We start from the raw sequence: 16992 nt of genomic DNA on the forward strand, positions 1-16992 counted from the left end.
GAATGGTGGAGGGGTGGAGGGGCTGAAGGATGAAAGGGTGGAGGGGTAGAAGGTTGGAAGGGTGGAAGGGTGGAGGGGTCTAACTTTCACAAGCAATCACCTTACATATTAGAAGTCTTCCACTTTTGTTCCTGCCTCCCTGCTGTTCACGAGTAGCATGCGCCCATAAATAACCTTTCATTAGAAAACGGGATCTTCAATTAGGGAATGCGTAATCCATCTCCGAGGAACAGATTTATAGTCTGAAAGAACCATTCCAATCCTCTCCCCGTCAGGGGTGTTCTATTATTTCAGAAGGAGGTCATGCTCGGAGGGCAGGGGCCATGCTTGCCTTGCTCAGCACCGGATTTCCAGCGAACAGCATCAAGATTTGCAGACGGAGGCTGGCCTGGTGGTGCTTACTCACGTTAGGTAAACGCATCTTGTTCTGCCTTAGGATTAGGAGATCTTACTGCTCTATTTAGCCTGGGCAGCTCTGTGTCATGGCATTTTGTAAAAAGTGAGATTTCTACTTCTCTTCCATATTGAAGCTACCAACTGTATTTTTATACCATCCACTCTTACAACGGTAATGCAGAGCACACAGTGACAAACAAAGATCTGTGTTGAGAGGTCTCACGTCACCTGCTCGTGACTGTGGTCAGACGGTCACGTGCTTCTCGTGGACCCTTCCAGAGAGATCTGTGCGCTCGGACATGTGTGTGTTACCTCGACTTTTTCTTTAAACTTAACGATGTGTCTTGACGTCTTTCCAAAGGAGAAAATCAAGCCACCTCCTTCTGTATGACGGGTGCACGGTACCACGGTATGGAGATGCTGTTACTCAGTGAGCCCGCTTCCTAACGGTGGACATTGAGGCTTCTTCCTAAATTCTTTCCCCAGGACAACAATGTTGTGAAATAATCCTGCATTTTTCACTATAATTTTATATTTTTCTGTCTGGATATTCACAGGTCAAAACTACAGTTCTTCAACTCCTATAGCTTTATCATGTTTGTCTTTTTAACATCCTTTCCAGGATTAGGATAGAATTTTACTATTATTTTTCAGTAGTTCGGTTAATTCAGTTTTCAAGTTAGTTTTAGAAGGTTCTCGTTCTCCCCCACCCCTTAAAATTCCCATCATCGAGTTCTGAACACGTATGTTCGATTTAGAGATAACGTGGGGAAGATTCACGCCTTTATGATGCAGGGTTTTCCCATCTGAGAACAAGGGATGTTTTCCCTGTGTTCTTTTGTTTCTCACGTAGCACCGGGAGGTTGCCTTCAACTAAATTGTGCCTGTTTCTTCTTAAATTGATTCTTCCGAATCTCATGTTTTTGTTGCAGTTGGAACTGGGGCTCTTTTCTTCCATTGTATCTCCTGTTTGTAGACAGATTTTTTTTTTTTTTTAATGCGACATGTAGCCAGCCACCTTCCATGATTTCTCAAGTTTTTTTACAAATCAGTACATATGAACGCGATCTCTCATAGCAGCAGCTCACTGGATAAGGCTGCTTGGACCGCTGACAGTTCAGGTCTCCTCGGGAGACTGAGCATCTTAAAGGAGTTCATTTTATAGCAAGACAGTTCATCACCCAGTCGTGGCCAAGGGGGGAACACTGATCCCGAGTGTGTAACTTAGTATTTATGCTTGACCATTCGGTCGGTCCATCAAAGAGACGCGTTTTTAGGAGACCAAAAATATATCGTCTTTCTTGCAAAACCATAGCAGACGTGTGTCTACACACCTGTGAGGGATGGATGCAGAGTGTGTGGACAAGTCCAGTCAGAGGAACAGTAAGACATACGGAGATCATCATGCGGTGCTGCGGCCGGATCTTCGGGACACAGAGCACGATCTGTGCGCAGTTCCCCGTCTGTGCTATTCCTCTCTCCCTTCCGGCAGCCGTGTCTTAGCCATGCTGGCTTTCTAGCAGTTTCTAACACTTGACAATTCTCTCCCGTACAAGACCACTGGGCTTGCTCTCATTACGCTCGGGGCTTCTCCTCCTCCAAGGAGGCTCACCTGTCAGCGCTGCAGAGACACCTCCTGGGACCCCGCTTCTAAAGCTACCCCCCCCAGTTCTTCCTCACAGCACCCCTGCTGGACTCTGCTAGAAGGCGGGGACTGCACGTGGTACACAGGGAACCAGCATTAATGCTGATTCAAAGAGTAATAAATAGGAGGGCGGGGGGGGGGGGAAGGGAGAGAGACAGAGAGACGGAGAGACGTACCTCAAATATTTCAAATCCAGCAATGTCCAGGATTCCGATGAAAGATGCTCCCTGACGCTTGGTCCTGTCCAGAGCTTTGTTGATCCGGTGAACGAGCCAGCGAAAGAGCCGCTCGTACGTAGCTTTTGCCAACGCCTCTACTGCAAAATCTGCCTGTAATTAGACGAAATCAACCTTTTATTCTGCAGACGATCTCAACAGAGCATCACCGGGTGTCACCTGGAGTTTAATGTGCTCCCAAAACCCAAAAGAGCATTTGCTACTGAACCCTGTCTCCCTTTCGTATAGCACCGGAAGGTGTTAGCACAATTAAATGTAAACTGGAGGTAACCGGTTTCAGGGAAAGGTGAAGATGCCCAGGAAAAATAAAGCCCTCACAACGCCCCTGGGACTCGGCATATCGGCCCCGACTCCTACAATCTTGGTGCCGGGCCACCCACACGGGGACCAGCGAGCAGCGCGCCCCACCACAGGTGGACTTCCGAGGCAGACGACCTATTTACCCGGGGGAAACCGAAGGTGACATTTCACATTTACTTTTTAAACAGTTACCTTTAAAGTTTTTCTGAAAAAGAGAAAACGGAACAACATACAGTACCAAGAACCACCTGTTACAGGGAGCCCTTATTAACGTTTGTTACACGCGGATGGGAAGGTCTCAGGACGACGGCCTGTCATTCAAACGTGTGCTGACAACGCTGAACTTACCTGCTCTTTGGTCTGGGCTTTCTGCACGTAGTCTCGGCCGACCTTGATCCGGGGGGTGAGGATGGCCCGAGTAAACTCCATCACGTTCATGCCCAGGAGATGGCAGAGTTTCTGTGCAACTAGAGTGTGAAAAGTCTCCTAAGCACCAGACTCCCACCTGTGATCTAGTCACGACATACTCAGTAAGAAGCCGTATCAAGAAATGAACTGAGTAAGTCTTCAAGAAGGACAAGGCTCGGGTCTTCTGTCCTCTCAAGTGAATGCCGCTCGCTCTTAGGTAACACGAGACAGGCAGCAGGTCCTTATTCTGGGCAGTTTATCGGGAACCCACGGGGGATGCCCAGGAGGAGGCTTGAGTCCGTGTTTAACGTTTCGAAGCTGGGAGATTTCATATTAAAATCTAGATTTCCTTGAAAAATATCGACAATATTTGGCAACACGGGGCCTGTACTCCCGGCAAGGGAACAACTGTCCAGAATCCTAACCTACAGCCCCCGTTCGGGGGGAGCCTCGTGGGCTCCGCGGCGTGTGGCCCCCGGTGCTGGGGCAGGGTCTCCCCCGCCACCCCGGCTCGTCCCTCCCTCAGGGGCTCGCTGGGCGGCCACCCCACTCCACACGGCTCCGAGGGAAGCCTCACGAGCTCGCTTCCATGCACACTGCACCCCGCGCTCGGAGAACACGCGACAAGCCGCATGACACACGGCCACCACAGCCACACACCACCACGAGCAAAACCCGCACTGGTCCGTGTACCTGTATTTTCCGGCATGGACGCCTGATCCGTATTTCGCTCCTTTTTGAAAGAAATATTTCCGAACTGGAGCACTGAAGACACTACTTTAAGCATTGCTTTATATGGATGTAAAAAGGAAAAAAAAGAAAAAACAATTATTGCCTCAAAACGGAGCAGAGACATAGCCTCACTTATTCCGTGCTAAAAAATCCGCTACACGGAACTCTGTCGGTAAATTCCTGGCTCCTGGGAACTTGTACAATCAGAGGCGGTTCTCATGATTTGCCTGGTCGTCTTCTGGCTCACGTGTCCCCCCCACCCCACCCCACCTCGTGCAAGTCTTATCTAAGGAGCAGCCGACTCGCAGGGAAAGCCCACATACACAGAATCTCCTCGTGAGAGAAGCCCATGATGTGCATCGCCTCCATGGTCTCCTGGAAGTTATCTTTGTCTTGCTGCCCCGGGATGGGGATGTAGCCGTTGGAGAGGAATCTGTAGTTATTAAACCCTTCAAGGAGCAAATCCGCTGCAAGGAAAGAGAACGGGATGCGGTGTAACGTCCCCCCACGGACAAAGCACGCCCACCGGCGCCCAGGGCTGATCGCAGGGGAGCGGTGGCTCGCGTCCTCCCCACCACCACACGCTTCCTGCCACACTTTTTCTTTCTTCGTAGATGCATTTCAAAACCACACACCGTTTCCCGTCCTCCGCGTCGGTGAGGGAAAATGAGGGGGTCAGCTAAAAACCGCAATCAGAGTTTTGGGGACAGTGGTTTACCGGCTCCATGAAATCGGTAACCGGGAAATGATGGATGTACGTTTTCCAGGTAACTCAGCCTTACTGTTTTCAGACTTAAGTTTATGTTAGGCATCTTTCCAGGGCAAGTTTTTAAGCCCTAGAGCCGATAAGCCTATGTTAGCAAAGCAGTTGAAAGCAGACATTACGGGACCAATATGACGACGACATGAACATAAAGACCAGACGTGGACGGTGCAGACCCCCATCCCAGCCAACGCCCCGAAACCCTTTCTCTGAGCCAGTCTGTTGTGCAGGAAGTTTGCCTTTGTGAGTGATGCACTACCTGTATGTACGATGGGCTATTCTAACGGCCGCCCCCGTTGATCACTTGTGTTTTAGGGGCCGTGAGTCAGAACTCAATGTTTGCTTTCGAGAAGTGTGTTCTTCGAGAGGAGCAGGATGTTTCTCAGGGGGGATCAGAAGAGACAGGGCTACTGATCCGCACACCAGATGTTATGATGTGCTCTCCTGCAGACTTTCTGCCGAGCAGGCCGAGCCCTCAACCCTTCCCTCTCTCGTATTTCACCTGCACTGGGTACTGACTGCCTTTCTCTTTCTACCTCCTTCTTGTAAACCCTTTGATCTAATTATTATTTTTTGATTCATTACTAGTGCAGAGTTATTGCCAGTCTGAAAGCCTGAGGTTTTCCTCCTCTTGAGCATCACATACGGTCATCAGCTTGAACGCCTAGTTTCTCATGACAGTGATTCTATTAATTTGTGGCTCTTTTTTTTTCCTTGTAGGTCTCTCTCTCATTTCTGGGCTCAATGCTTTCACAGGTGTCTGTGGTTAGCAAGAGCCTGGGCCCTGGGTGACAGGAGAGTACAAGGACCGTGTCTGTTGGGATCTCTGGAGAACACACATAATGGTCACATCGAAGGAGCACTGAATTCAAGACTCAGAAGAAATCAGGAAGTTGTGCATCTTCCCCTCGCCCTCAAATACCTCTGATCCAGCAAACTTCTGACCCGGAACTTTGCCCCCAACCAGTCCCTAAGCTTCCAGGCCTTAGGATTCAAGACAAAATAAATAAAAGTCCATTATAAGCTCCTTCTAGTATTTGTGGAAGCATACAAATATATTTAATTGTAAACCTGGGAATAAAGATATTTACTGAACGTAACTTTATTAATTTATTTTTTCTTACTTTTTATCCTAACAAATGTTGAGACAGAACTTGTATAAAAATCCATCATTTGTCTTCTAATTTAAAACTTTTAAGTTTTTTTATCTTTATTTGAGAGAGAGCGAGAGCACAAGCTGGAGGAGGGGCAGAGGAAGCAGCAGACTCCCCACTGAGCAGGGAGCCCGATGTGGGACTTGATCCCAGGACCCCGGGATCACGACCTGAGCCGAAGGCAGATAGATGTTTAACGGACTGAGCCACCCAGGCGCCCCTAAAAATTTCTTTTAAAGAAAAGAAATAAACATAGAGAAGATAATGTAACACCGCCCACATAACGGCCACTTAAAATCAAGTATTTCTCCCATGGCATGGAAGTTCAATTTCATTTCCATTTTGGGGTGTATACGAAATGACAGTGAACCCCAGGACAAGACAGGAGGAACCGCAGAGGTCCGCCCACACACGAGTTTTTCCCGCAGAGTCCGGTTCTGTGAGTGCGTGCTCTCTTCCTTAGGATTTTCTTAGCATTTCTTCCTCCAGTTTGCTTTGTTGTAAGAATGCAGCATATAAATGCATAGAACGTACAAAACACACGTTAACGGACTGGCTGTCCGTAAGCCTTCTCGTCAACAGTTAGCTACAGGTAGTTAGGTTGTGGGGGAGTCACAAGTTATTCGCGGATTTGTGACCGTGTGGGGTGCCAGCCCCGTATTGTTCAAGGCTCGCCTGCACGGTTTCCTCAAAATGTTCTTTTTCAAAAAAACTTAATACAAAAAACCATACTCCAATAAATAAAAAATAGTAAGAAACTTTGTAACTTACACTTTAGGTGTTCTCCTGCTCCGGATAACAACTGGTAAAAGATATGAAAAGTACGTTCGTCTTTTGCTTGACGAACGGCACGAGATTTTTCCAGAAGGTCTGAGTGAAGATGGTTAAGGATCGAACTGAAGAGGTGGCCGGCCCTCTCTCAGTGTCTATACAAATTTAAGTTGTAAAACATTTCCTTCCTCAGATATCTATTAGCCCTCCTGCGATGAACCATTCTGAACGGTTAAAACGTGTCAGTGAAAAAGGAAAATTATGCACTACGTCCCTCGCTCACCTGCGAGGATCGCGGATGGGAGGGAGCTCGAAGATCAGGGTGCTGCCCTCGCCCCACTCCACCCCACCAGCCCCTAATCCCGGTTATAGTCAAAGAACACAGCACAAACCAGGAACTCTAAGAAGCTATATATAAAAAGAAAGTTGAGTTGCTGAAGGCAGGAAAAGCCTTATAGCAGTTTATCACAATCTTACAAATAAGGAAACCAAGGCACAAAGGGAATTAAAATAACACCGCTAGTCAGTTGCAGAGTCAGGAATCAAAGCTCGGTTGGACCCCACAACCCACGCGCTTGGCCCCCATGCTCCCCAAGAGCTCCTCGTGGAAGGCCTCACGCAGGCGGTGCCGGCCCCGCGACATCCATAGTCTTGCACGAACTTTCCAAACACCGGAGACAGCCCTGATCAGATCAGCCACTGACCTGCTCGTGCTACTTCTCCAGAGCCGGCTGTGAGCCCCCCACCCGGGCTTCCCACATGGCACCTGCTCGCCCCCAACCCGCTCCTGCCTCCCAGACCATGGGACACCTGCCTGGGCATCTGGGGCGCAGATCTGGGACTTCACCAGGCTGAATTAATTTTGTACGTGCCAGATAGCTTTAGATTTTCAATTAGATCACCCCAAACACATCCTCCACACTTGGTGCAAAATACGTTCACACGAATCCCATAGCAGACCAATGCGAAGAAACTCTAGATCCATCCCCCCGTCATTTCTCAAGTGATTCTTGTGTTTTCTGGCTCTGAGTGTATTCAGAGACGTAAGACACAATTCTGAATTAATGGGAAAATTTTGATCTCTCCCTTACCCGAGGAATAGAAACGTATTTCTATCACGGGATCTCTGATACTTGTCAGAAGTAGCAGAGAACTGTCGCCTGTGTCCTTCCTAATTGGCATCCCATCATTCAGAATCATTTCTATCACCTCTTTAATCCAACTAATTCCATATGGAGTTATTCGTAAAGGCCACTATGCATGTGACATTTCCTCAGACAAGTCTATGTAGTTGACATTTGTTTTTCCTCTAGTTTTATTCTGCTGAACACTAACTGAAATGACTTGAACTCTGCACTTTCATAAGGCTTGTTTTGGGGGGCACATGCCCATCCCACGAATACCGGGAGCAGATAGTAAAAAGGGGCTAACCCAACACCCAACTGAAGAGTGGTTCAAGAGGATGGTATTCACCTGGAGGTTTTTTTTTTTTAAGATTTTATTTATTTATTTGACAGAGAGAGAGAGAGAGAGAGTGAGAGCAGGAACACCAGCAGGGGGAGTGGGAGAGGGAGAAGCAGACTCCCCGTGGAGCAGGGAGCCCGATGCGGGGCTCGATCCCAGGGCCCCGGGATCATGACCTGAGCCGAAGGCAGACGCGTAACGGCTGAGCCACCCGGGCGCCCCTCACCTGGAGGCTCTTCCACCATATCAACATTTCCTGGTTCACGTGCAGGCAATCCTCACCTCGATGGGACTCTCCACTGCCCCGGCCACGTGAACAGGGCAGGGCCCACTGTTAAAACAAACACCACCAGCAAAACAACACTTAGGGGTTAACATTCGGTAGCTGGAAGTATCTGACCGAGTCACGATCTCTCTGGGCTTCCGTCTGATCATCTGGGTGACGGGAGTCATATCACCTTGAGGCTGGCCACATGGAAGTCACTCTTTAGTTTGGATGACGCCGTTACGAAAAGGATACACGTTTCAATGTTGGCCCCAACGATATAGCCAGTTACATCAAAGTTGATCCGAATAAACTTGCCCTGAAGATAAATCACAACAAGAAAATTAAAAGTAAGGACAGACACAGAGGATATGAACAAATAAAGTGACAAACCAACGCGCCCTGCCAAGTATCCATGAGTTGGTTACAAAAATGGGTGTTAAATATTACCTCAAATAGAAAGGGAAGGCAAAAGCCTCCGTAAATTCCCACAAAGCAGCAATAGGACAGGCTACCTTCCTGGGCTGTAACATAATAAAAATGAGACCCTAATCAATTAGAACTTTGAAAAAACTCTCCTACATAATCTGAGATAAGAGATTTCACAGCATGAAAGGAACACTGTACCCAGCCCCATGATGACAGGCTTGAGAAACGAAGTAGTACAGTTTCCTAGGAAAACAGAAATCCATTCAAGAAAAAAGGGAAAACTATAATCCTTAAAAATGAAATATAATTACTTCTTCAAAAATGATGGATTGGTCTGATGAAACAGTTTTGCAAATTCCTAAGGAAAATTTAATGGCCCGACTACACATTACTGTTTTGTTTTTTTTTTTTTTTTTTACACGTAACTGTTCTAAAGACATAGAAAATAGTGATTATTTCATAATTCATTTCATAAAGTTACCATAATACTGAATACCAAAACTGGTAAAGTGATTGTAAAAATGAGAAGGCAAAAATAAAAGCAAGTAGCTCACAAATTAAACCCTTTGCGGGCGCCTGGGTGGCTCAGTCGGTTAAGCGACTGCCTTCGGCTCAGGTCGTGATCCTGGAGTCCCGGGATCGAGTCCCGCATCGGGCTCCCTGCTCGGCGGGGGGTCTGCTTCTCCCTCTGACCCTCCCCCCTCTCGTGTACTCGCTCTCATTCTCACGCTCTCAAATAAAATAAATAAATCTTTAAAAAATAAATAAATAAATAAACCCTTTGCAAAACAAAGAAAACTGACGAATGGCAACAGATGGTTTATTCCACGACTTCAACGCTCGCTCATCATGCAGACAGTCAAGGGACTGGAAGGCTTTCCTTGGGGAAACGGACAAGCTGATTCTAAGATTTACAGGGAAATGGGAAGGACCTAAAAAAGTCACAACGATGTTGAGGAAGAGGAGCAGAGCCTCAAGGACTTGCACGACTGGATTTCAAAAGGCTCTAAGTTTATGAGGACAGGTTGCTATTGGTGGGAGGACAGAGATACAGATCAATGGATCAGAAGAGAGTCCAGAAATAGACCACACGTCTACAGTCAATTCATCCTTCAACAAAAGGTGCCTGGATAATTTAATAGAGAAAGGACCAATCTTTCCAAAAAATGGTGCCTGAAAAATACGTAAAATGAAACCAAAAGAACCTAGACCCTTCCTCACACCATATAAAAAAGTTAACTCCGAAGAGATTAAACCTAGAAGCATGGGCTAAAACCATAAACTTCTAAAAAAAACCAAAAAAAAACAAACAGGAGAAAATCCTTATGACCTTAAAGTAGAAAAAGTCTTCTTAGAATTAAAGAGCATGAACCTTTAGAGTTTATCAACTAAAAATTGATAAACTGGATTTCATCAGAATCTAAAGCTTCTGTTCTTCAAAAGACACTGTAAAGACAATGAAAAGAGAAACCACAGACCAGCAGAGAATATCTGCAATATACCTACCTGGTGAAAGACTTATTCCCAGAATATATAAAAAAACAATTCCATAACAAGACAACCCAAGAAAAACATTGGGTAAAGTATCTAAACAGATTATTTCATCAAAGAAGATATGTAAACAGTCAATAGTATATGAAAGGACGCTCAATGTCATGAGTTATTAGAGAAATGCAAAATAAAATGAGCATAAAGACATACAAGTACATACCTGCTAAAATGGCTAACATTCTGAAGAAAGACCAGCCATGAGACAGAACAGCTAGAACTCTCCTACGACCCCGGTAAGAATATAAAGCAGCACAGCCACTTTGGAGAAGTCTGCGGGTTTCGTATTAAGTGAAACGTAAGTTACCATATGCCCCAGCAATCTCACTCCTAGGTAGTCACCCAAGAGACACAAAAGCACGTGTCCACATCGAGACTTGCAGTGAATGTTCAAAGCCACTTTATTCGTAATGGCCTTCCAATGGAAACAACCCAAAACGTCCACTGAGTGGTGAACGGATAAAGAAACTGTGGTATGGGGCGCCTGGGTGGCTCAGTCGTTGAGCGTCTGCCTTCGGCTCAGGTCATGATCCCAGGGTCCTGGGATCGAGCCCCGCATCGGGCCCCCTGCTCCGCGGGAAGCCTGCTTCTCCCTCTCCCACTCTCCCTGCTTGTGTTCCCTCTCTCGCTGTGTCTCTGTCAAATAAATAAATAAAATCTTAAAAAGAGAGAGAGAGGAAAGAAAGAAAGAAAGAGAAGAAAGAAAGAAAAAGAAAGAGAAGAAAGAAAAGAAAGAAAGAAAAAGAAAGAAAGAAAGAAAAGATAGAAAAGAAAGGAAAGAAAGAAACTGGGGTATAATCACACGGTGGAATATTATGGAGCAATAAAAAGGAACAAGCCAGGGCGCCTGGGTGGCTCAGTTGGTTAAGCGACTGCCTTCGGCTCAGGTCGTGATCCTGGAGTCCCGGGATCGAGTCCCACATCGGGCTCCCTGCTCAGCGGGGGGTCTGCTTCTCCCTCTGACTCTCTTCCCTCTTGTGCTCTCTGTCTCTCATTCTCTCTCTCAAATAAATAAATAAAATCTTTAAAAAAAAAAAAAAAAAAAAAGGAACAAGCCAGTGATACACCCAACAACATGGATGGATCCAAAAATAGCACGATGTTGTATGAAAGAAACTAGACATAAAACACCATGTATTATAGGATTCCATTTACCTGACATTGTAAAGAAAACAGACCACAGAGACAAAACAGATCAGTGGCTCCCAGGGCTGGGGAAGGAGGAGGGAACGGACAACACGAAGGCGAAAGGGAGGTTCCCGGAGGAAAGGAAATATTCTCTCTCCGGGCCACGGTGCTGGCCTCACTCTGATACGCATGCGTCTAACCCCGTCTAACTGTACGCTGAAAAGGGTGAATTTTATTGGATGCAAGATGTAACTCAGCCTAATTTTTATAAATAATCAAGGGAGAGATCTCAGGACCCCTTAGATAAATGCCAATTAAAAAATATAATTAAACACCCGTTCCTTCTATTTACCATGAACAGATTACACGTTGGCCTACCCCTTCTACTAAGGTGTCCAGTCCGCTCCCCCAGCCTCTTACCCACTAGGCCCCTTCTTATGCCATTCCTACGTTTACTGCATAAATATTTGTTTTAAGTACAAAAAATGAGTAGTCGGTATCCAGATGCCACCACAAATTTTGAACATTATGTGGAAATTATGCCGCAGTAATGTTGACTTTTGAAATTGAAAACAAGGGGATAATTCACTAAAAATCAGTACTTCATTATATTTTTTGTTCAGTATCACGAGCACTCATGAAGAACTCACCCAATTTTCCAATTTCGAAAACTGCAAACCGAGCTAGGAAAACAAGGGAAAACGAGAATGCGCATGGGGCTCTTGGGGGGGGGGGGGGGCGGATCTCTAATACGATCTGAAAACCCCGCTCTGCCCAGAGAGATGCATGGCTGGTAAGCACTTTACACAAATCCTACGACCATGGCCTTGAGAGCAAGGCTGACCTAATGCCCCCCAAACAGAAGCAGACCCATGAGGCCCTGCCCTTTCGAGGCCTGGAGGACATCGCGTAGGGCACCTCCAAAGGACCGACAGGTGCTCCGGGGACACAGAGGGAGACTCGGAGAAGCAGTACCATTTGAGCTGAGTGAACTTGCAGCTTATGTTCGTCTGCTTCCAGCTAAATGGTAACTAAAGGGAGGTTCTGTGCCTGTTTACTTTAAGCTCTTGGAAATAAAACGACAACGAACAGCAGGAGTCTGTGACACATCACAATTGGATTTTGACCTCTCGGCCACAAGAAAAAGCACTCCATAATTTCCAAGCGATAGAACCTTCTGGCTGACGGCGACCCGAAGGGGCCCCTGTAGGCCCCTCTATGTTCCTCTGCCAAGAGGCTGTCTTCAAACGTTACGCGAAGAAACTCATAGTCACGCTGCACACCCTTCGGATTTCCGCACAGGTCAGACGATTAAAGTCGTCAGAGTATCTGGAATCTACTTTCAAACCCCGCAGCATCAAGGGGATGCTCTGTACGTGTGTGAGTTCCCGCCACTACAAATCTCCACTCTGGGGGCAGCTTTGGCCCTAAATGGGAAAACCCATTCTGGGAGCAATGAGCTGGACTTAATCCGAGACCAGAGGGCGGTGTTCACCTCCAAACTGTACCAGAAGCTTCGCTCATTAGTAAAAGCAGGGTAAGTAAGTGTTCTCGTTACTTAGTAGAACGGATGTGAGGATTCCTGGGGTAATGTGGACGGACTGGAAGGACACAGACACCCCCAGTCTGGTGTGAACAAGGTGCTAAGCCTCCAGAAAGGCCCGGAGGCTGTGGGGGCTGTCGGGAAGGCTGCCTCGGGCTCCACGCTGAATCGGCGCCGCCAGTTTCCTGCACCAGGCCACACTCGGACATGGTCACATCTGCCCCTGCAGGTGTCTTCAGTGGGAGGGGGAGAGAACCAACAGGGCAGAGCAGGGACTGCGTTCAATTTACCTACAAAACTGTTTTTAGTGTCTGCTTGTGAGGACACAGGACTCTGCTGGCCCCGCGCTGGGGAGGGCACCGGAGCCTTGACCAAGCTCTACTGAGGCTAAGTACCTACCAAAAGGCACCTAGCATTGGGGATTGTCAAAGTGGCTCAATTCCGTTTGGAGGGAAAATAAAAAAGATCTGCACAAATATAGAGAGTGACTCGTACCAAACCTTTCTGAGAGAAGATGTATCTGCTGATACAAGTCAGAAATTGAAGTCCCTGTTTTAAAAGTTTCATTACAAGAGATTCATTTGACATAAATCTCCTCCATCTGGAATGCGTTTGGCTTCTCCGTAAACAGAACGGGCCTAACTGTGAACGATTATTTTTATAAGGGTAATGCTCTCCTCAAAGAATCCCCCTTAACACAAGCCAGATGCTAGCATCTTTGAAAGAAAAGATATTCTTCAGGAAATGATTCGTCTACATCAGATCAAAGAAATGGAAACAAATGGATTCTAAAAGCTTGTGGAGTTTATGGTTTCGAATATTTTCACTGCAAGCCTGCGTCCTGCACGTAACGACTCCATGTGGCTCCACTGTATACGGGGCGTGCTTCTCAGCATCGCATTTCTCTTCCAGCACGACGTGGGACGCCGCTCCCGGCCCCAAGCCTGGCCCGTCCAAACCTTCTGTTCCCAGAGGGCCTGGCCCACGCAATACTCCCCCTGAGCTCAACTGTATAATGAAGTAAGACCTGGATGAAGGCAGGCTCCATGAGGCTGGGGAACTCTTGCTGTGTAGGCAACCACGCTGTAACATAAATATGCGCCTACTGTATACCCACGCGTGCGAGCCACAGTGCCACGAACTAAGGATCTGGAGAGCAGGGAGACAGGCCCGACTGGGAGAGACGTCACATGCCAGGACAGGGGGGGCGCTCACCCAGACTGTGAGGAAAGCCAAGAGGACACCGTGCAGAGAGCAACAGAGGAATGACCTCGGATAGGGCTTTGGACCAATCAGGTACTGAGGAGAGGCAGAAGGAGAACTGTAGACAGATCTGAAATGAGTTCCGGAAGCATGGCCGACAGGATTCGCTCCAGTCTGCACACGGGCCAAGAGGAGAGGCTGAGGCCAGGAGGAGTCCTACTTTATTTTTCTGGGCTTTTGTGGGTTTATTTCGTTTTACGCATACACAACTGGGTGATCTGCTGGGACCACGTCCTGACAGAAGACATAAGAACAGATTTCGAATAGAAAAGGTTCCGGTTGGAACATGTGAAATCTGAGACCTCTATTAGGATATCCAAATGGAAAGACATGTGAATACCACAGTGCCTGGCAAAGGAGATGAGCCCAATAATTAACTGAAGGGCCCAACAGCAAAATCTAAATTCTAGAAGATGTGATTGAAAGATGAGCCCACACCGGCTACCCTCGAACGCCCGAGAGACAAAGCGCTGGCCACGCCCACGGGGACTTGCCAAAGGGACGCCTGCAGCCGACTGAGCTCCTGTCCCCCAGAGCAACCAACTACTTTACCGTTTTTCATGGAACCACTAAAATCAACTACTCGCTGTGGCTTTGTGCATTTAATGCCTTAGGATGGGTTAGTAGCTAGCGACTGCTGTTTCTTTGAAAAAATCCTATATAGCGATATATAAAATTGACTTTCTAAGAATTACAGCCCAAAGCCAACAATGTAAAGACACCTTTGTTTCGCCATTGAACGACTAGCTCTGGGTGAGACACTGCCTTAGTGAAAAATCGTCTTTTCTTAAAAAAGATTCGCTTTTAATAGGTTAGACTGAGTATACATCGAGATTATAATCCAGGAGCACTATAATCCAGATTATAATCCAGGCGCTTTGGGAGGTGGCTTCCAGCTGAAACTGGGTTTATCGAGGATTTAGATTAGATGGGTGATCCTTGCTGGAATCGATTCTGCTAGAAAACTAAGAAATTCGTCCTGCCAGTGGGACGTAACACAAGTTCCTACCAGAATTATTTACATCAACCTTGGGAATAGGATGCATAAACAATAAGCTTGAAGGAGACTCGTGTAAAGTAATTACTTCGCAAATAAATTTCAGAAAGTGATTACCTTGATTTAAGACTCCAATTTAGAGAAACAAGCTGGACCGGGGTTTCTCAACCTCGACATAACTGACACTTTGGGCTGGCTAATTCTTGGATGTTTAGCAGCATCCCTCGCCTCTACCCACTAGCTGTTGGAAGCAGACCACTACCCGTCACGCGACCCAAATAACCAAAAATGCCTCCGGACACTACCAAACATCCCCTGAGGGTCTCCAACTGAGAGCCACTGAGCTCCAGTAATGCAAATCACAGATCATAGCCTACATCTGTCAATATGGAAATCTCTCTTAACAATGTGTGGTAGCCAACTTCCAAGATGGCACCAGTAATCCCCAACATCTGGTGTTGCCCTCATAGTGCATTTGTGTAGTCCCCTCCCCCACAGTGTATCAGGGCGGATCTGTGTGACCAGTAAAATACATCAAAGGGTTGGTATGTGACTTCCAAGGTCATAAAGAACACCGTGTGGCTTCTGTCTTGCTCTCTTGGATCACCTGCTCTGGGGAAACACCAGCTGCCATGTCATGAGCAGGCATCTCTCCAGAGAGGCCTTTGAGGTGAGGAACCAAGAATTCCCACCAAAAGCTGCCCGAGTCAGCGCAGAAGAAGATCCTCCAGCCTCACCAAGCCTTCCGAGGACTGTAGCCCCAGCCGACACCACCTTAGCGACACCTTCATGAGAGGCCCTGAGTCAGAACCACCCATCACGCAGACGCACTGAGGTGACAGAGGTTTCAAGTCACTAGGCTTAGGGCAACTTGTTACATAGCAACAGGGAATCAATACGGAATTATACGTCCACCTGTCCCAAACACAAAATCGCTGGCAGGTAGATGGATCCTGACCACTAAGTAACTGACTCACTACCTTCCTCACCAAAGGACACAAAGGACTGGTTGGCAGCAATTTAACTTTGCCGGGCAAAGAGGAGACCATCACAAAATGGTTTCTCCTGAATTTCAAGTGTGGTTCGGGGCAGGGGGAACTGGAATAGACTGGTAACTTGATTTATGTGGTAAAACAGAACATTTTCCACTCAGAAATCCTTGTAAACCTTCACGGAGATTCACATACCAAAGCTGGTAGCTCACTGTGTCTTCAATCCCATGACACAGCCACTAAACACAGGGCTTTCAGGGGCAAGAATTTAAGATTTAAAATGTGGCTCAGGCCCAATGCTGATGATCCAGGGGATGATAAAAACTCTACCAACAAAGTTTAGCGTCCCCAGTTCTTTTATAAACCCCAAAGTCACGGCCACGCTTCGTCCTGACACAGGTGTACTTGTTGTCCCACTCTGTACGTAAAGAGCTAACGTAATTACCTAATGAACTTGGGTTAAATGAATCTTCAAAATTTATCTTACTAGGAATAAGCAATATTCCAAACCAAGAGATCCCTATTTCGTGCATAACTTGGAGAACCTCTTGTACCTTAAACTACCTCTGAGGGTGCCATGGGCCGAGTCACGTCCCACCCCAAATTCTTATGTCAAAGTCCTAAGCCCCAGTGCCTCAGAACATGACTATATTTGGAGACATGGTCTTTAGAAAGATAATTAAGTTAAAACGAGGTCACTAGGGCCCTAGTCCCACATGACTGGTGTCCTTTCAAGAAGAGAAGAGGACACAGGCGCACGCAGAGGGAGGCCCATGTGGCAGTCTACAAGCCAAGGAGAGAGGCCACAGAAGAAACCAACCCTGCCGCAACCTTGGTCTTGGGCTTCCAGCCTCCAAGAGTGAGAAAATCAAGCTCTACTGTTTAGGGCCCCCAGTTTGGGGTGCTCTTTATAGCGGCCCTGGCAGACTCAGACAGAGGGTTATCTGGCTACCTTTGG

At 47.0% G+C, this 16992-nt stretch overlaps 1 protein-coding gene across 5 annotated transcripts in view; it reads right to left on the reverse strand.

Moving 5' to 3' along the window:
• MYH10 (myosin heavy chain 10) overlaps nucleotides 1-16992 on the reverse strand; it is a 113696-nt gene that overhangs the window by 53108 nt on the left and 43596 nt on the right. For all 5 annotated transcript variants that reach the window (XM_021694815.2, XM_021694814.2, XM_021694812.2 and 2 more), the window contains 6 exons: nucleotides 8390-8453; nucleotides 6406-6504; nucleotides 4041-4184; nucleotides 3679-3774; nucleotides 2926-3044; nucleotides 2218-2370 (listed from right to left, as the gene is read on the reverse strand). In XM_021694815.2, coding sequence (XP_021550490.1) covers nucleotides 2218-2370; nucleotides 2926-3044; nucleotides 3679-3774; nucleotides 4041-4184; nucleotides 6406-6504; nucleotides 8390-8453 — 675 coding nt within the window. The remainder of the gene's footprint in view (nucleotides 1-2217; nucleotides 2371-2925; nucleotides 3045-3678; nucleotides 3775-4040; nucleotides 4185-6405; nucleotides 6505-8389; nucleotides 8454-16992) is intronic.

Source organism: Neomonachus schauinslandi, chromosome 15 (genome assembly GCF_002201575.2).
Source record: "Neomonachus schauinslandi chromosome 15, ASM220157v2, whole genome shotgun sequence".
In the NCBI taxonomy this organism is placed as follows: Eukaryota; Metazoa; Chordata; class Mammalia; order Carnivora; family Phocidae; genus Neomonachus; species Neomonachus schauinslandi.